Source organism: Parus major, chromosome 5 (genome assembly GCF_001522545.3).
Source record: "Parus major isolate Abel chromosome 5, Parus_major1.1, whole genome shotgun sequence".
NCBI classification, from domain to species: Eukaryota; Metazoa; Chordata; class Aves; order Passeriformes; family Paridae; genus Parus; species Parus major.
Window position 1 is genome coordinate 6,269,415 of NC_031774.1, and position 16,502 is coordinate 6,285,916.

General features: G+C 51.4%; 2 protein-coding genes across 3 annotated transcripts in view; both read right to left on the reverse strand.

Annotated features, from left to right (window-relative positions):
* Positions 1 to 258: 258 nt before the first annotated feature.
* On the reverse strand, positions 259 to 4,912 carry CNTF (ciliary neurotrophic factor). The gene is made up of 3 exons (XM_015629945.2): positions 4,807 to 4,912; positions 1,792 to 2,082; positions 259 to 1,539 (listed from the first exon to the last, which is right to left on the reverse strand). Exons 2-3 carry the CDS (start codon positions 1,903 to 1,905, stop codon positions 1,066 to 1,068), a joined length of 588 nt encoding a protein of 195 aa, XP_015485431.1. The 5' UTR covers positions 1,906 to 2,082; positions 4,807 to 4,912; the 3' UTR covers positions 259 to 1,065.
* Positions 2,923 to 16,502, reverse strand: part of ZFP91 (ZFP91 zinc finger protein, atypical E3 ubiquitin ligase) — a 17,661-nt gene continuing 4,081 nt past the window's right edge. The window contains exons 2-11 of one of the 2 annotated variants that reach the window (XM_015629937.3): positions 16,181 to 16,206; positions 11,060 to 11,275; positions 10,814 to 10,850; positions 10,275 to 10,364; positions 9,795 to 9,917; positions 8,231 to 8,281; positions 7,633 to 7,711; positions 7,241 to 7,355; positions 6,637 to 6,736; positions 2,923 to 6,313 (exon numbers count right to left, since the gene is read on the reverse strand). In XM_015629937.3, the coding sequence (XP_015485423.1) occupies positions 5,803 to 6,313; positions 6,637 to 6,736; positions 7,241 to 7,355; positions 7,633 to 7,711; positions 8,231 to 8,281; positions 9,795 to 9,917; positions 10,275 to 10,364; positions 10,814 to 10,850; positions 11,060 to 11,275; positions 16,181 to 16,206 (1,348 nt within the window). In that variant the 3' untranslated portion in view covers positions 2,923 to 5,802. Of the gene's footprint in view, positions 6,314 to 6,636; positions 6,737 to 7,240; positions 7,356 to 7,632; positions 7,712 to 8,230; positions 8,282 to 9,794; positions 9,918 to 10,274; positions 10,365 to 10,813; positions 10,851 to 11,059; positions 11,276 to 16,180; positions 16,488 to 16,502 lie in introns of those variants that run through there. The other variant, XM_015629938.1, reaches the window with a different exon arrangement.

The following is a 16,502-nucleotide window of genomic DNA, read 5'->3' on the forward strand; positions in this document are numbered from 1 at the left end:
TCCTCTCGCAGGCTAGGGAAGAGGGCAGGACCACACCAGGACAGGGCACAACTCCTGTGACCCACCACCTCCTCCTCATCCTCGCACCATCTCCTTCATCCCCAGCTCCTTCATCTTCCCTGTGACCTCCCAGTGGGCCACATCCCCCCAAACCTCTCACCTCACTGGGATGGACCCTTCCCTGGAGGGGGAACTGGGCAGCCCAGGCTCTCTGGTGAGGTTGACTGTTCCACCTCCCCCAAGAAGTACATCACCCTGGGAAATCTCCCAGCCTTTTATTCACTCAGCAGCCAGAAGCCATCGCATCCAGTCGCCAGGAAAACCATGGCCCAGGAAGCTGCGAAACATCCCAGCACTCCACAAGGTGAACGATGTGGCTGGGGCTGTTACATTCTCCCATGCCATTCCCAGTCCTAAAATAAGTCCTGCAGGCACTAACCTCCTTGCAGAGGGGCTTCTGAATCATAGCTAAAAGATCCCCTTTCAGTTAAAAGACCTCTCCATTGTTATGTCCAAGTAGTTAAGAATTCCCCTCCTGATTGCTTCCCCCCCTCCCCAAAAAGCCCCCAAGCAGTTAGAGCAGAAATTCAATGAGCAGCAAAACCAAGCTGGGCAGAAGGAAAGAGTCCACGTGCAGGAGTCTGAGCCTTGTGCCTTGCAGCTGGCAGGCAGGTCCCAAGGCTCCTTTCACCAGGTGATGTTTTTCTGTCGCTTCACTCCTGCCTTGCATCCACGAGAGCCCCAAGGCAGCATCTGCCTGCCATAGGCAGCGTCCAAATTCCAAAGACAAGGGCAGTGCCACTGGGGGAGCGGCAAAGCTGCTTCCTGGGGGAGAATTCAACTGCCCAGCAGGAAGAGCCCAAGGACCCCTGAGGATCCCCGCTCCCTGCAGGGTGGACTGCAGCGTGTGCCTCAGTTTCCCCACGGGGAGCAGCACTAAAAGCACAGGGATTAATGACATGGTCCCTCCCTTCCACGTCCCCTCCTTCGCTGTCAGCTGCCCTCTGAGAGGGTGGGCAAGGAGCCCCAGCAGCACCCAAGACCCCCCCCGCCCTGTGCTCGCCTTCAGGGGCTCTCGGACAAGCTGGGGGCTGCGCCGGTGGCCGGGCTGGGCTTGGTGAGCTGCCGCAGGTCCCGCACGGACCTCACGGCCCACTGGGCCAGCTCCCGCAGCACGCCCAGGCCCCGCAGCTTCTGCTCGAAGAGGCTGAGGCGCGGCGGGGGCGGCGGCCCGTCCCCCTCCTCGCCGGGGATCCCGCGGCTCTCCAGCCGCAGCAGCTCCTCAAGGTGGTAGGCAAAGGCCGAGACCTGGAGCAGGACAGCCGCCAGCGCCCGGCCGAGGCCCTCATCAGCCTCGCCCAGCTGCTCCCGCTGCTCCTCCAGCATCTGAGCCAGCAGGGCGCGGAAGGCCCGGTAGGCCGCCAGGTTCTCCAGCAGCCGCTGAGTGCCCGTCTGCTCGTCCCAGCGCTCCACCGCCGCTAGCGGCACCCCCTCCACCGCCGCCACACTGGCCGAGGCGTCCAAGCCCTGCTGCTCCACCTGCAGGGTGAGACCCGCCGGGGATCAGCGGAGGCAGGACGAATGTAGTGGGATTCCCCAGCCCTGAGCCCTGCAGGTGTCGGGGCAGTGCGAGCTGCCCGAGTCTTGCCCAGGTGTCAGCAGGCCCGGATCCAGCAGGACTCCGTGCCCCGTTCCTGCCACGGTTCGGAGTCCTCACACCCCAGCACAGCTGCCCAGATCCCACCAGTGTTCCCAGCCCCGAGGCAGCCAGAAGGAGCAGGGCAAACTCACGTAGGCGTCCAGGAGGTCAACGACATCCGCACGCATCTTGCCGGCCAGGCGGATGCCGCGGCTGCAGAGGTCACGGCGCCGGAGGGCAGTGGAGGGGCTGTCTGCGGCCGCCATGGTCCCGGCAGCTGTCACGGCCACCAGGCTCCGGGCGCAGCACCCGCCCGGTCCGGCGAGGACAATCCCTTGCTGAGCTGGTGCATTCCAGCCGGGAGCTCCGCTCACACGTCCGCTGGCCTGGTTCTCCCCCTCTTCCGTGCCTGGAGCCTGGCACCACGCTGCAAATTCCCGCCTCTGGGATCAACAGCGACAGATTATTTCCCTAATTCCCCCACGCATCGCTACTCCAGGCTCTTGCCCAGAACTGTCTGGCCCAGCAGCAACAGGCTCCCAGCCCCGGCTGACCCACTCCTCCCTCCCAGCCATAGTGAGATTAGCCGCACGCTAATCCCTCGGCTCATTCCAGAGCGCGGGAAACCACTGCCGGGAAGAGGTGAGCAAAGCCCGGACATTGCTCAACACCTCAGCCGGGGCAGCCGGCTGGAGCCTGAGAGGCCGAGCAATGCTTGAGGGCAGCCCCCAGGCTGGAGATGCCGCAGCAGTCCCAAGCCAAACGGCAACCCAAACGCTGCTGGAAGGATCAGTGCCTGATGCTTCTAACTCCGCTTTCCCAAAGGGGTCCTGCCCTAAAGAGGGGCTGCAGATAGGGAAAGATATCCCAGCCACCCCAGGAAAACTCTGGCCACCCCACAGGTGAGCTGCACGCACCAAGACAAAAACAGCCCTTTGGGTTGGGGTGGTTTTTCCTCAGTATGTTTATTTTAGTTATGCATTACCCAGATCAAGAATGAAAAAAAAAAAAACAACCCAGGAGTTGAAAAGCAGCTTCCTATGAATACCACAGTGTGCCTGGCTGGGGGTCCCAGGGATGGGGGGGGGTCCCCATATGCCCAGCAGCCTCCTTGCCACCCTGTGGCTACTGCAGAAGCTGCTGAGCTTGGGGAGCCCCTGGCCATGGCAGCCCCCAGCCCCAGCCTGGTGGCCCAGGGTTCCCAAAGTGCTGCCTGTGCCAAAGGGCCTCGTGCCCCCTCTGATCCCTCCCCAGGAGGAGAAAAAAAAAAATAAATACAGGGGGGAAAAAAATACAAAAAAGTTTATTGCAAACTACTACAATAATTTATTGAAGCAAACTGCATGCGAGTGAAGGAGAGACATCGAGGGGAGGAGGAGCTGCAGGAGGGCTGTGTCAGTTTTAGGGCTTCAGAGGGACATGGGAAGGGAGCTACACATCTCTCCTGCATCAGGGGCGAGCAGGCTCTGGTTAGAGGACAGACAGGCATCTGGCCCCGGCCAGAAAAAGAAAAGGGAGAGCTACAAGAGGTGTCATGGAAGGACAAGGCAGGGAGCAGCAGGGATCAGAGGTGTCCAGACCAGGAAGCAAAGGAAATGTTTGATTTTGCATCCCAGAAGTGCAGCCAGGGGCAAACCCTGCTCACTGGGGCGGACGTGGGACAAGGAAACCTCCCCCAGCCTGGTGCCAAGTGCTAGGTCACCAGAGGTGAACAAGCCCTTGGCCCAAAGGCCTTTTAGTGCCATCCCTCGACCAACAAACCCCCGAGCACTCCTTTAGTGTTCTGTGCAAGGCTCTACCCACCCCGCACCTCCCACAGGCAGAGGGGGCCGGCAGAGACTCAGCTCCAGCAGCACCATGTCCAAAGGACACAGCCAGCCTGCCCTGAGGGCCACCAAGTGTCCCCAGAGAGAAGCACCACACTGCTGGGGGTGAAACCATCAGAGTTGGGCTGAATTGCTGGTCTCAGTGTGCTTGCTGTCCCTCTCTAGCCTCCAAGGGGAGGGGACCAGCTGCCACCCAGAAAGTCTCCTGCTGTAAACCACAGTAAATCAATCCAAGCAAGACACTGGATCATCTCAACTGAAGGAACTGGTTTAGTTTAACACCATTCCATCACGGTCCTTCCACCAGGTGTGCTGGGCCCCCACATGAGCCAGGCTGCTGCCACAGCATGAGGATGTGGGATGCCCACACCCAGGGCACGGGACACCCAACTGCTCAGCCTCCATCCACCCCAACACCAGGAAGTGCTTCGACTTGCTCTGACAAAGGTATCAATGCAAGGGGGGAGGGAAGGAGGGAGGGAGGGGGCAAACCAAGACAAACAGCCCGAGAAAAGCCAGCATGTTTGGGCCACAGATGGATTTCCAGGCATCACAGGGGACAGAGTGGGTGTTCAGAGTCAGTTTCCTGTTAATCCAATTAAATCCCACGTTTTATTGCCGTTTTCCACACCCCAGGTACCCGATTTCAACAAGCTGCTGTGTGCTACAGACCAACTCAGCTGATCTTGTACTCAGACAAGATACTTCAGCTCTGCTCCCAACCCCAGAAACCCAACCAAAAAACAAGCAAACAAACAAAAAACCTGGTTATTCTTCACCTCTTCCAAAACCGCTACGAATTCAAGGCCACTGAATCTCCACACAAAGTTTCAGAGAAGAGCAAAAAAAAAATCCAAGTCTCCATAGCAGACACATCTTATCCTATGTAAACTGTTCCAAGGGCTCAAAGCTGCCCTAACTACACCAGCAGGCAACACCTAACCTGCCACATTTCAGGGAAAGCTGGGGTGTCTGTGCAGAAAAGAGAAGCTTTCAGAACACGGCTACACAATCTCCCCCCCAAAATGAGGCCAGGGAGAAAAGCTGACAGCCCCTTAGTCCCACATCAATCTATTGCCTTGGAAAAACAAGCCTGAGAAAACCATATCCAGTCCCTGCTAACTGTGTCTTTGTCTAGACCTGGAAAGGAGAGGCAGAGTTGGATGAGGAGCACCACATCCCCCAGCAGCAAGTAGCTCACGGCTGTCTCGAGTCACAAGAACAAGTTCCTGGCTAACAATGTCCCTCCCCAACAGGCTGGGGGCAAAACAGGCATTTAATGCAAGGAGCTCACCCGGAGCTGGGAGGAAGAGAGGGAGGGAGAGACAGCCCATCACTCACCTCATCCTCCTGCTAACACGCTGCTGCAGAGACTCTCACTGCACACAGGCTCTCCTCCAGGGGCTCTCCCTCTACTCTGGAAAAGCTGTGAGACACATCTGACTCCAGAGCGCTGCCTTCACCTCGGCTCTCTCAGCTGCTGGCACGATGGCACTGGAGCTCCCTGCACTGGAGCCTACTGGGAAACAGCCTGAACCCCTTCCACCCCCGCCCCCTAATAACAGAACTAAAAAATACCGACCCTTTTTTAAACAATAAATAAGGAATCTTGTTACCACAACACAAAAACGAAGCATGTTCAAAGTGCAAATTACTGTCGTCAAACTGGGATGCTCCTCCTTGCCTCTCCCACGCAGGGCTCCTGTAGCCCCCGGGCCTCTCCAAGCAAACATGATCTACGAGCCAGGGCGTTCCCTCCCTCCACTTCCTGCCAGGGCTGGAGCAGGGGAGCGCGGTGGGAGCGGGATGTGCACTGCTGCTTCACAGCTCACCCTGCCGAGGGGCTAAAGTGCCAAACTCCCAGCCCCGGCAAGGAAGGAGGAGACTGCAAGGACCAGAGTGCAGTGGTGCATAGAAGTCGGGACCAGGGGCAGAGGGAGTCCTAAGGAACTTCTCCAGAGCATGTCCAACGCTTTTTAGTTTGCCAGTGGGGCCACGCCAAGGAGCCAGAAAGGCAACTGCTTTGGGGTAGAGCAAAGGGTTTCGGCAGTGCCCCCTCCCTTGGAGAAATCCGCCGCTCAATCCAACTTGCTCTGGCAATGGCAGCACGCGCCCCTTTCCACAAAGGGGCCGTGGGAGAGAGAGAGAAGTGGTTGGGAGAAAGAGGATGTGCTGTGATCCGCGCTGGAGGGGAGCAGACCCTTCAGTTATTTACTAGTATTGTAAGTTTTGTTTAACTTTCCTCTCTTTCAGTAAGTGCCTCCTCCTTTTCTTTTTTTCCTTTTCCTTTTAAATACAGAGTCCCAACTGTCCCAGCACCCAGGTGCTCCCCCACCACTAGGGTCCAGTGGAGTCTGAATCTTCAATGAGCACCTCCGTGCTGGCTCCCAGCATCTCTGTGTTCATGACCAGCCCCTCTGGGTTCGCGCTGCTGCCGCTGCCCACGAAGAGCTTGCCGTCAGCCACCAGGCTCACACGCTCTGCCCCGCCACAGTAGGGCTTTGGCATCCCCTCTGGGCTCAGCAGCAGGCAATCTGCTGGGGGAGTGCTGCCCAGGGGGTCGGGGAGCAGCGGGAGGCCTTGGCCATCTGTGGGTGGCACAATGGCCTCGGGATTAGTGCCCAGGATATCGGTGCTGGTGATCAGGGCACCCGCGTTGGCAGCCAGTGCTTCAGCAATGAGCACTTCGGGGTGACTCTTGGCTTTGTGGGCCACCACGCTGTCCTTCTTCTCGAATTTCTTGCCACAAATATTGCAGGAGAACTGGTAGAAGGAGTCTGCATCGTGCTTCTTCATGTGCCAGTTGAGGGAAGCCTTCTGCCGGCAGGTGAATCCGCAGATCTCGCACCTGGGAGGGAATAACGAGGAGGTCACAATGAAGGGACATCCACAGACACTCATTGGGACAGTAGTAGTGAGGTGGCAGCCCAGGAAAACAGCAGGGGCTCGCTAATGTCACTGCAGCTCCAGCTCTGATTTTATTTACTAAGGGTTTATGTTCCCCAGATCCACACCAAGACGCTGTCCCAGGGAGCAGATGACACAAGTGTGTGCCCAAAGAGAGCTGGGACACCAGGAACAGGCTCCAGCCCCGACTTCAGAGCTGCTCTGAAATGGGTGCTTCAGGGGACCCTCAGAGCAGGAGGGTGAGGCACAGGCAGAGGTACTCACTGCAAGGGCTTCTCGCCCGTGTGGATCATCCGGTGCACTGCCAAGTTGTGGGAGCTCTTGAAGGCCCGGGCGCAGTACTCACAGATGTAATCCCTTTGATCTGAAAGACAACAGCAGTTGCAGCATTGCTCTCCCACAGACCTGCTCCCTTTCCCAATTCTCAGGCAGTGCAGGTAAAGCTGCCCAAGAAGGAGCAGAACTACAAGTTCTGGGAGGAGGAAATGTCCCACAACACACCAGAGCAGCTGATCTGGAGAGGCAAGGCATGATTAAGACACTCCTAAGAGCTAATTATCCACTCTGACCAACACTGAAAGACTGGAAAAATGGGATAAATCAGACTTTATCTGTAGAGGTTTATTCCTCTACAGAGGAATGATGATTGATGATGATGAGTGATGATTGCCAGAAGGAGAATTAAAACCTCTGCAGTCTATTTCTTAAAAGATGGTAATCCAGAAGACAGTAATACCCTGCTGCTGCAAATCTATGCCACCTGACTTGGCTTCATTCTCCCCAGAAGTCCCAGAGGCTTTTCCATTTTCACCCCTGTCTGTTCACTGACCTGAAGAGCAGTTTGTATCTATTTCCCAGCCCTCTGTACCTGTGTGATGTTTGGCATGCCGCAGGAGCTGCTTCTGGAGCCGGAAGAGCCGACCGCAGGAGGGATGAGGACACACGTATTTTTTCTTCAGTAAGTGCTGATATTTTATATGATGCTGGAAAGAAGGAGTGGAAGTTTGCAGACTGTCCATGGTTGAGTGAAAAGCTGAAGTTCACTCAAGTTTAGATCTCCAGTAGAAAATAAAACACACATGGACATCCAGCCACCTGACAGACACTCACACACACGGCTACAACTGGCCACAATGAAGTCCTCCAAAATGACAGCGTCAGGAAGGGCTGTGAGTGCCAGTGGAGCCTTAGCTGCCTGTGTTCCAAGCACCTCTTCCCTGCCCTCCCACGTGCCACAGAGGAAGTGAACACTCCACCAACCTGCAGGTACCGCGGGTGAGCCAGAACCGTGCCGCAGCCTTCCATCTCACAGCGGACATACTGGATCGGAGGCTTCTTCCTGGGAAATCAGCAAGGAGAGGGGCAGTGCTTGGCTGCTTCTATGATCAGGTGATTCTATAACTATTCTATACTTAGAATCACAATTTCTGTGTCTGTGAGGATCAGATATGTCTCATCACACAAATAACAAGTGCAAGCACAGCAAAGCACTATGGCTTCAGACCCCCTGCCTGGGCTGTGACAGAGTTGCTGTCCAAGGGCCACCTCCTCTCCTGACACTACTTGAGGGCTCTCCCTAGAGCTGGGAAACCTCAGGAGACCCAGAATTCCCAGAACCTTATTGCTGGGCAATGCCACGGGAGGGATCAACTGAGAAGTGGGGAGGGGACAGGTTCACTTGGAAGAAATCAAAGCCACACCTATAGCGGGGGGAAAAGAGGGAAGACAAGACGTGCTGCTATTTTTGTTTTTTATTCCCTTTAAGGCAGAGAGATGGCTTTGGGACAATTCTTGTCTGGATGTAGAACACAAGGGAAGCAAGTCTGCAGAACAGAACTGGTTTGAGAGGATCATTTACCTTCTCTTGGGCAGCCTTGGGCTCTTGTCATCCTTTCTCCTCCTTCCCCTCCTGTAACAGGGATACAGAAACAAAACTGAGAGAAGCTTCTTTATATTAGCAGTGGGCAGAGACATTGAAGTGTATGCTGGGCTGCTTCATTAACTGCATGGATTAGAAAAAAAACTGAGTGCAAGTTGGAGACAGATTCACAGGACAGAGAATTCCAGAGCAATAAATGCTTCGCATTGTTTGCTCTCTCAATACTTCCCATTTCCTAACGCATTTTTCATAAACGTAATTTTGCCAACATGGTCTAGAGCCGACAGTGCACCCTATTTCCTCTGCTCTGTTGGGGAGCATTCCACACCATGGGAAAACATCCATCTGCCTGAGCAGGAAGAACGGGACTAATGTTCCAGCAGCTATTTCACAGGCCTCCAAATTAGCCACAGCAGCTTCTTTATCTGTCAAGACAAAAACCTAGGCTCTGTCTGAGCAGACCTGTGCTCACATGTAAACTGCAGCCTCCCAAGCCACAGCTCTGCCTGCCTGATCCCATTGCTGCAGAGACACTTGGAGTAGATTGATGGAAGTATTTTCTAGACTCTGCTGAGAGCTCTGTATTGATGGCAAGCCAGGAACATGCTGAACACACACTCAGCATTCAAGCCGAGCCCTCAGAAGAGCCACAGGTTTTATTACACACAAAAAGTAGCGTCTGGTTCAAACAACAAAACCTCAACCCTCAGAAAGCAGTCTCCAACAGACAAAAATGTTCTCAAAATATCAGCCTCCTCACTCCCCTCCATTGTGAATCAGCAGCACCTGAGGAACAGCAAGAGAAATTACACCACCAGTGTGCAGCAGGTCAGCAGAGGGAGCCCAGGCTGTTCCAACCACTCAGAGAGGAGCTGAGGTACAAAACCAGCTCCTTTTTCTTTTTTCCCCTTACATTATCCCAAAGAATGGCTTTGACACAGTCACATAAACCAATCTCCCTCTGTTGCCAGGAGGAATGCTTCAGCCATGAATTCCAGACACCCAAAGGTGCCAGGCCACTGGCAACTGGGTGGCAAAAATTTGTTGTTTTACTTCTCAAAAGCAAGGGGAAAACAGCTGATTTTCCTGAGCTCTGGTAAAGTCCTAACTGTACAAAAAGGACACTTGCCACACACACAAGGTATTCCAGTGACAAGATATCCCAGTGTCTGCCCCCAGCACACAGGAGGAACGCTGCCCTCTCCCACTGGCTTTCAGGATCCACTTGAGGCATCCCAACAAACCCATCATAAGGACACCCTGAAGTATTTCCCTCTGTGTGGTCACACCCAGGGAGGCTGACTAACCACAGGATGATGAAAAACCCCTCCACTTAAGCTAAACTCTGATTTTTTTGTGGCTGAACACAGGGAAGATGTGAGGGCACAGGATAAACAGTTCTGTCCCATCAGCTTTCAGGCCCAGAGGAGGAGAAGGAGGAAAGGGAGGGAGGGAACCAACAACAATTAAACACTGTTGTACACCAGCAAGAATGCAAAACACACAGCACACACTGGCATGTGTAACTGCAGAGTTTACTCACTTCCTTGGTGGTTCTTCATCCTCCTGAAACTCATTCTCTTCTTTCACTTCCACTTTAATCTCTTTCTGCCTTTCTTTCTCCTCCTTCCCCTTGCTAGCTTTTCTCCTTTGCTTTGGTGCTTCCCTACAAAGACACAAGTACAACACATTACTCCAATACTCTTCCCACTGCCTGCTTCTTACAAAGATTGAAACGAAAACTGGACCCAAGTTCAGGTCTATTCTTCAAATCCCACTTTCAAGCAGAATTAAGAACCAGGCTTAGGGAAGCACCCAGCAGCCAATCAAGGCTCTAAAGGCTTCAGTTCCTCAGAGAAGAACCAGAGAGATGGCCAGAGAGTTCTGGCCAATGCAGGAAATGTTTAGAACCATTCCACCAGATCAACTACCACAGGTGCTAACACAAGCATATTAAGCTAATTCAGGTAACATGCCCATACTTTTTGGTCTAAACCCCCAGTAAGTACATAATCCAATATACTTCTCTAGGTGGGGCTTGTAGGTCTCATCTCTGGGATCATCTTTGAAGGGAACTTCTTCCTCACTGATGAGCATCTCCTCATCATCGTCGCTGCCAGGAGAAAAGGAGAAGAGAGGACTTTGGCTGCAACAGCTTGGCCACTACTGCAAGAATATCTGTGCACCATCCCCCAGCATGGGAAGGACACTATTACACAGCACTTCCTCATCCAGCATGACTGGGGAAAGGTAGTATCTTGCACTGACCGAGGAGCACAGTGACAACCAAAACAGGCCGGGCAGAGATGTGTCCTCTCCTGAAGCCACCCACCCACAGCAACAAAGCTATCAGGTGGAACACCCAGATTATATCTTAGTATCAATTTCTCCACACTATCTCCTGACATCTGTGCACACTGGAGCTGCAAAGGCAAGGGACCAAAGGAGACAGAGCTACTGTCAGTCCCACGGAACATATCACACAAGAACTTATTTTTGAGCAACTCAGGCCCACCTTGAGACACTGAATAGGAAGGAACACCACAAAGTAACATGTCCTACCTGACTCCATCTGGAGACTGATGCTCTTCTGTGACCACTGAAAGGAAAAGTCACCATTAGGTTTCAAAGTGTGTTCGCTGCAGTGAGCTCATCTGTCTCACGGTACCTCCGTCGACATTCAGAGCCGGGAGTGCTGGTGGCAGAAGGTACCCGTGACAAGCAGCACCACGCCAGCACCAGCCACACGCCCAGAGTGACACCCACAGCCGGCTCCCTGACCGTGCCCAGCCCCTCCGTGCCACGTACCGTACTCCAGCTGGTCGGCGTTGGGCTCTGACTTGCAGATGAGCTGCAGGGAGCTCGCCTTAGATCTGGAGGGGCGGGAATTCTCAGAGTCGCGCTGGCGAGCGGTGGCCGCCGTCCGGCTGCTGCGCCAGCTCCGGCTGGGCCGGGCCGTGCCCACGGGAGAGCCATGGCTGAGCACGCTGGACACTTCCTCCTCTTCCTTCTCTTCTTTGGGAGCTGAAACAGCCATTGTAGTCTCTTTCATCATAGCACAAAATGCCTAAATCCCCTCATTAAATCACACCTTAAATCACAGCAGCCCCTGCCTGCTGTGGGAACCTGCTCAGCCCTCTCTGCTGAGCCAGGACACTCCCCAGGCCCTCACCTCAGCAAACCTTCCCTTAAAACTCTCCTCACATTCTCTCTAAGGAAAGACACTAATATTTTAAAGCAGCTTATATTTCCCTCGGATAAAGGCTTCTAAGACGATGACTTGCTGGCTCTAAGCACAACAAAAGAGACACTCATAAAGCTTAGCAAGTGCTTTATGAAAGGCCAGCTTCAAAGTTGAGCCATGTGCAAAGTCCTGTTTAGAGAATCCCCCAAACATACACTTCACTGGAATTGTACACCTGGCAATATCCCTGAGGGATCTGAGCCGGATGTTTCTGGTGCTGTGCTAGAGCAAGAAGCATCACAAACGCTGTTAGCCTGAGGTCTCCACACTTATTTACAGCTTGTACAGGTGGTTTCCTTTTGGCTCATGGCTGGTCTCCAAACATGCTTTGGCAAGGTAACAGAGCTGGCTGAAATGTCTTGTGAGGAAATTAATCCCTTAAAAACTAAAATTCCCAAGTACAGTTCATTTGATCTCACTCTTTGGGGCTTGCTGTGACGCTGGGCCTTCATGAACTCAGTACCCTTTGAAATGTTACAGATGATCACAGAATGGTTTGGGTTGGAAGGGACCTTAAATCTCGTCTCATTCCAAGCCCTACCATGGGCAGCAACACCTTCTACAAGTTGCTCCAAGCCCTGTCCAACCTGGCCTTGCATACTTCCAGGGATGAGGAATCCACAACCTCTCAGATTCCTCCCAGCTTGCAATCTCCAGTTTTGCATCAAGCCTTCTGAACCGAATGATCCTTTTTCTCCTAGCACGTAGCTTGCTTTGCATTACTCACTGTCTGATCCTTGATTAAGAGGGTGGGAAAAAGCAACATTTGGCTGGAGAAGCCTGACTGGAATCCCGGATGTGAGGCATCACACTGTGTTGCAAACCATCGAGCTGCTGTCTTGCACATATAAACCTCACCAACAGAGCATGAACTGCACCTTCTTGACTTATTTTAGCAGATCTCAAGGTGACTGCTGCATGTTCTCAGTCCTCATGGTAAACATCTCAGGTTTTTGAATGCTAAATCAAACCTCAAAGATACTTGAAACCATCCTCTAGAAATTCCCCCCTCAACCACTACCATGTTGCCAGGGATAGCACACACTGCTGCTCTGGAAGAGAGGTATTTCCCTGGAAGATCAGGCATTCAGGTGATTACTTATCATTTTAAAAATCAGGCTCACACAGCTGAAGCACACCTGCCTCACAACACACCTGGACAGAGCACACCCCTCACCCAGCAGCTCTGCTTCCTTCCTCTAAAGTGAAGGTCTGTGACAAGCCTTTTCCCAGGATTTCTCCTTCCTCTGCTTCAGCACAGTTGATTCTAACAGATTCAGGACATTTTTACATGCAAAGAATACCCAAGTACCACCCAAACCCATCCTCAGGAGATGTATCAAGTATTTACTTTGCCAAAGAACTCACTGTGATACAGAGCTATGAGATGAAAAAAATTCTAATTCTAGACCCTCCCAACATGGTCCCTGTCCAAGGATCAGGGCTGCACCAGGAAACTTCTGTCTGTCAAGTGTTCATCTGCAGGAACAGCTGGAATCAGCAATCACCAAGGCCTTGCCCAAAATATGGGAAGTCCTAGATTTGGAATAAATTTTAGTCTCTTTTTCCTTTGCAACAAATAGATTAAAAATTGTGAGCAAATGCCAGTCTCTGGGAGAAGGGACAAGACAAGGAAATCTGGAAGGACACTCAAAGTGAAGTTGTGGCTTTGTTTAGACAACCAAAAGACAAGACTCTGGGCTCTGGTCTGCTTTTCAATAGAGCTGAACTTTGATTTCTAAAGCTTTTGAAAGCTTCTTACTGACCCTGCAAACAGTTTCAGAAAATATATGTGTGCAATTAAGTGAAAGGAAAATCAACAATTAATTGCTAAGTTAAAAAGCTATTATAAAAATAAATGTACCACAACATATGCACACCTCTGAAATTTAAGGCAGTAACCACACAACAGATAAGGCACCAAACACCTGGCTTTATAATGGCATGGGTAAAAACGAAACTCAGGAAAAATATCCAAGTGCAGAGGTCCATCCAAAGGGCTGTTGCCCATCAGAGCACTGTGGAACTGTACAGATGGAACACAGGAAAATCCTTGGAGGGTTTGGGCAGTTTGAGCTGTTTAAATTCAGTGCATTTTTATAAGGTTTGGTTTTAAGTAATGACATTTCTCTCTCCAAACACTGACAAAGCCTTAAGGGAAAGCAATCACTCCCAAAAGGAGCATGAAGCATTAAGAATAAAACTCTTAGGCATAATGTGAGTCCTCTCTGTACAAACCCATTTGGTACTACCTGAGTCTAAAGTTTCCCATCTTTTTTTAAATCTGCCAAACCCGATTGTTTTCTTAGCAAAACCCTTGGATTTGAGAACGGGCTTCCAGGGAAATGACTCTCCTGTCTAAAATGAAAATTATTCCCACAAGGATACAGAACGCTGTGGGAAGCCAGACGTGAATTCTGCTATGCAGCGACCATAGCTACACAAATTCATTTGTAAGCTGAGATTAAACGTTCTACTTATGCATCCAATATTCCTGCAGGCACACGTTGGGAAATCCTGCGACTGCATGACTAAGCAGGCGACAGGGAATAGCCAGGGAACCCAGGCTGACACTGCAGCTGCCCCCAAGCACGCTGCTGTGGTGACAGTCACACTTGGGCTGTGACACAACACACACCTTTGGCTCTCCTCTCCCTCTAAACTCCCCGTCAGACCTGCACAGCCAGAACTCCCAAGGGGATGCTGGAGAAGCCTGACCCCATGGCTCTGTACCATGGCTGTCCCAGGGAATATTCCAAATTGGATGTAGGAGTTGACAGTAAAGGCTAATATTGCAATTAAAAAAAAAAAAAAAAAATCAAATCCATATCAGGAAACACCAGTACAGAATTCCAAGTTTTGACCAGAACCGCTCACCACCTTATCCCAGCTCCATCCAGGGTGAAAGGACAAATGGGACTGTGCCTTCCAGGCTCACAGGGGACTCCTGGCTACAAAAAACCCTGTGGTGCAAGAAAAGCTGCTGCTTGTTTACACTGGTCTGGCTCCTTCAAAAACTTCTGCTAAAGCCCAACAGGAGGAGGAAGGAGAAGCCCCTCTCCTGTTCCTGCACAACCTGTCCAAGGAAGACACTCCTTGGCCTGTTTCCAGGTCCTCTCCAACCAGCACAAGGTGCACAAGGGCTCCATCCAGTGTGCAGCCAAGACACAGGAGTGCAGCTTCCTCACTTCTGTGCTTCTGTAGACTAAAAAACAAACCAGAAACAAACAACCCCCACCCCCCCATGGCACAGATTTCCTCTGGCCCAGAAGAAGTCAGCACTTCCTAGTGCCAGTTTCCACGCAACTATTCTTTCCATAATTTTGGGTGCACATCTACAAAAGACCCCCAGAAGTTTAACAAACACTTTTCCACTCTCACCTTCAAGCACAGCTGAAACTCTCAGAGCCCAAGTTAAAGGCTAAAATTGCTCGAGTGCAGAGAGCCCCCAAACCTGGGAATTTCAGTCTGACAACATTCACTTCCTGGAGTAAACACGGGAATATTCTGCCCGTTTTCTACCACTACAAATAAATACTTCTCTTTAAACCAAAAAACCAAGCATGACCATTAAAGTTTTAACTCTATACACATATGAAGCTTAACTTTTTTAGACATTTCAGCAACTTTGCTTTGATGTAAAGGGTTGAAGCTCTGACATTACACTGCCAAACCTTTACATAAGCAAGATCTGGGCTCAACACACAGCGGTTAATTCTGCTTCAGTCTGTAAAAACACACCTTGCCAGCTGGAACTGTGATGGATTTCCACACCCAAATGGAATAAAGACTTGTAGGAGGAAAGCTAAAGAGTTACCAAAACACAAGAGTAACAGCAGCCTCGGAGACACAACTGCTGGCAAACAAACAGCTCCAGCAGAAAGGGGAATTCAACTGCACAGGTGTGTGACCTCCTTTCCTCAATGCTTCATTCTGCCACAATTCTCTGGTGCCAGATCAAAAACAACACTACACAAAGCCCTTTACTTGAACCCGTTTCAGAAGTCATCACCGGGTAAGGAGCGAAGCCCTCTAACATTTTTTGTATGTTTTTGGGGTTGTTTTTTTTTTTTTTTTTAAACAAGAAAATAAATAGGTGCATAAAGTTCACAGTGTGTACTAGAAAATAATTTTGCTCCAGTTCACAGATGTCCACAGTTGGGGCTTTTGTGTTCAGACCCTACTCACACCCCCAATTAAATAATTTTCTCTTTCACCCCTTAAGACGTCAGCCTAAAAAATCCATAATCCACTAAAGCTAGGAAACAACAAGTGTGAATATCTGAATACTTTGAGTTCTACACAACTTTCCGAGGCCTCTCCAGGACCTACTCCTATATTTCTGAGCACAGAACAGAAGTGAACCCAGGATTTGCCAACGACATGGGACTGCTATGCAACAAGAGCTGTCAAACCATGGAGCAGCCCAGCCTCAGGCTCCAACAGCCATGGAAAGCCTGAGTGCTTTTTGGGACAGTAAGATTTTGCAGGTTGGGCATGTGCCAACAGCAGCAGCTTATCAAAGTTCCACAGTCTTGAGAGAGACTCGGAAAGAAACTGCATATCACCCAGCACTAAAATATTCTTTAAAAGGAAGATCTAAAAGGAGGATTGGGCTAGCCCGTGGAACACCCCAGACTTTCCAGATGGAACACAACACCAGGAGTGAATAATTCAGCTCTTACCTTTACCAGCGACTTTATCTGCGCACCTGAAAAAACATAAAAGCAAGCGTAAGAGCCAGATTCTATGGGATAGGGGTAGCAAAAAGGAACTGAATGACATGGAGACGAGCCCAAATTCCTCAAAGCCCCGGTGCCTCTCTATCAGATGATTGTTTTAAAACCCTTATGCCAAGGTGGACTGTTTCAGCTGCAGGAAGATAAGGGGAATTATTTCTGGCACCTCTGGGGAGCCTTTTCCTTCCTGTACCTCAGGACCTGGAGGGGATGCTGCAGAGGGGCAGCCATGGAGCCCTGCTCCCTCCTGTACCTACCCCATCCCAAG

Bases quoted from the DNA above. Each gene is read 5' to 3' on its own strand.
- CNTF (XM_015629945.2), bottom strand. From the start codon at position 1,905: ATGGCGGCCGCAGACAGCCCCTCCACTGCCCTCCGGCGCCGTGACCTC. The intron at 1,540-1,791 runs GTGAGTTTGCCC...CTCACCCTGCAG, and splicing joins TTGACCTCCTGGACGCCTAC to GTGGAGCAGCAGGGCTTGGA.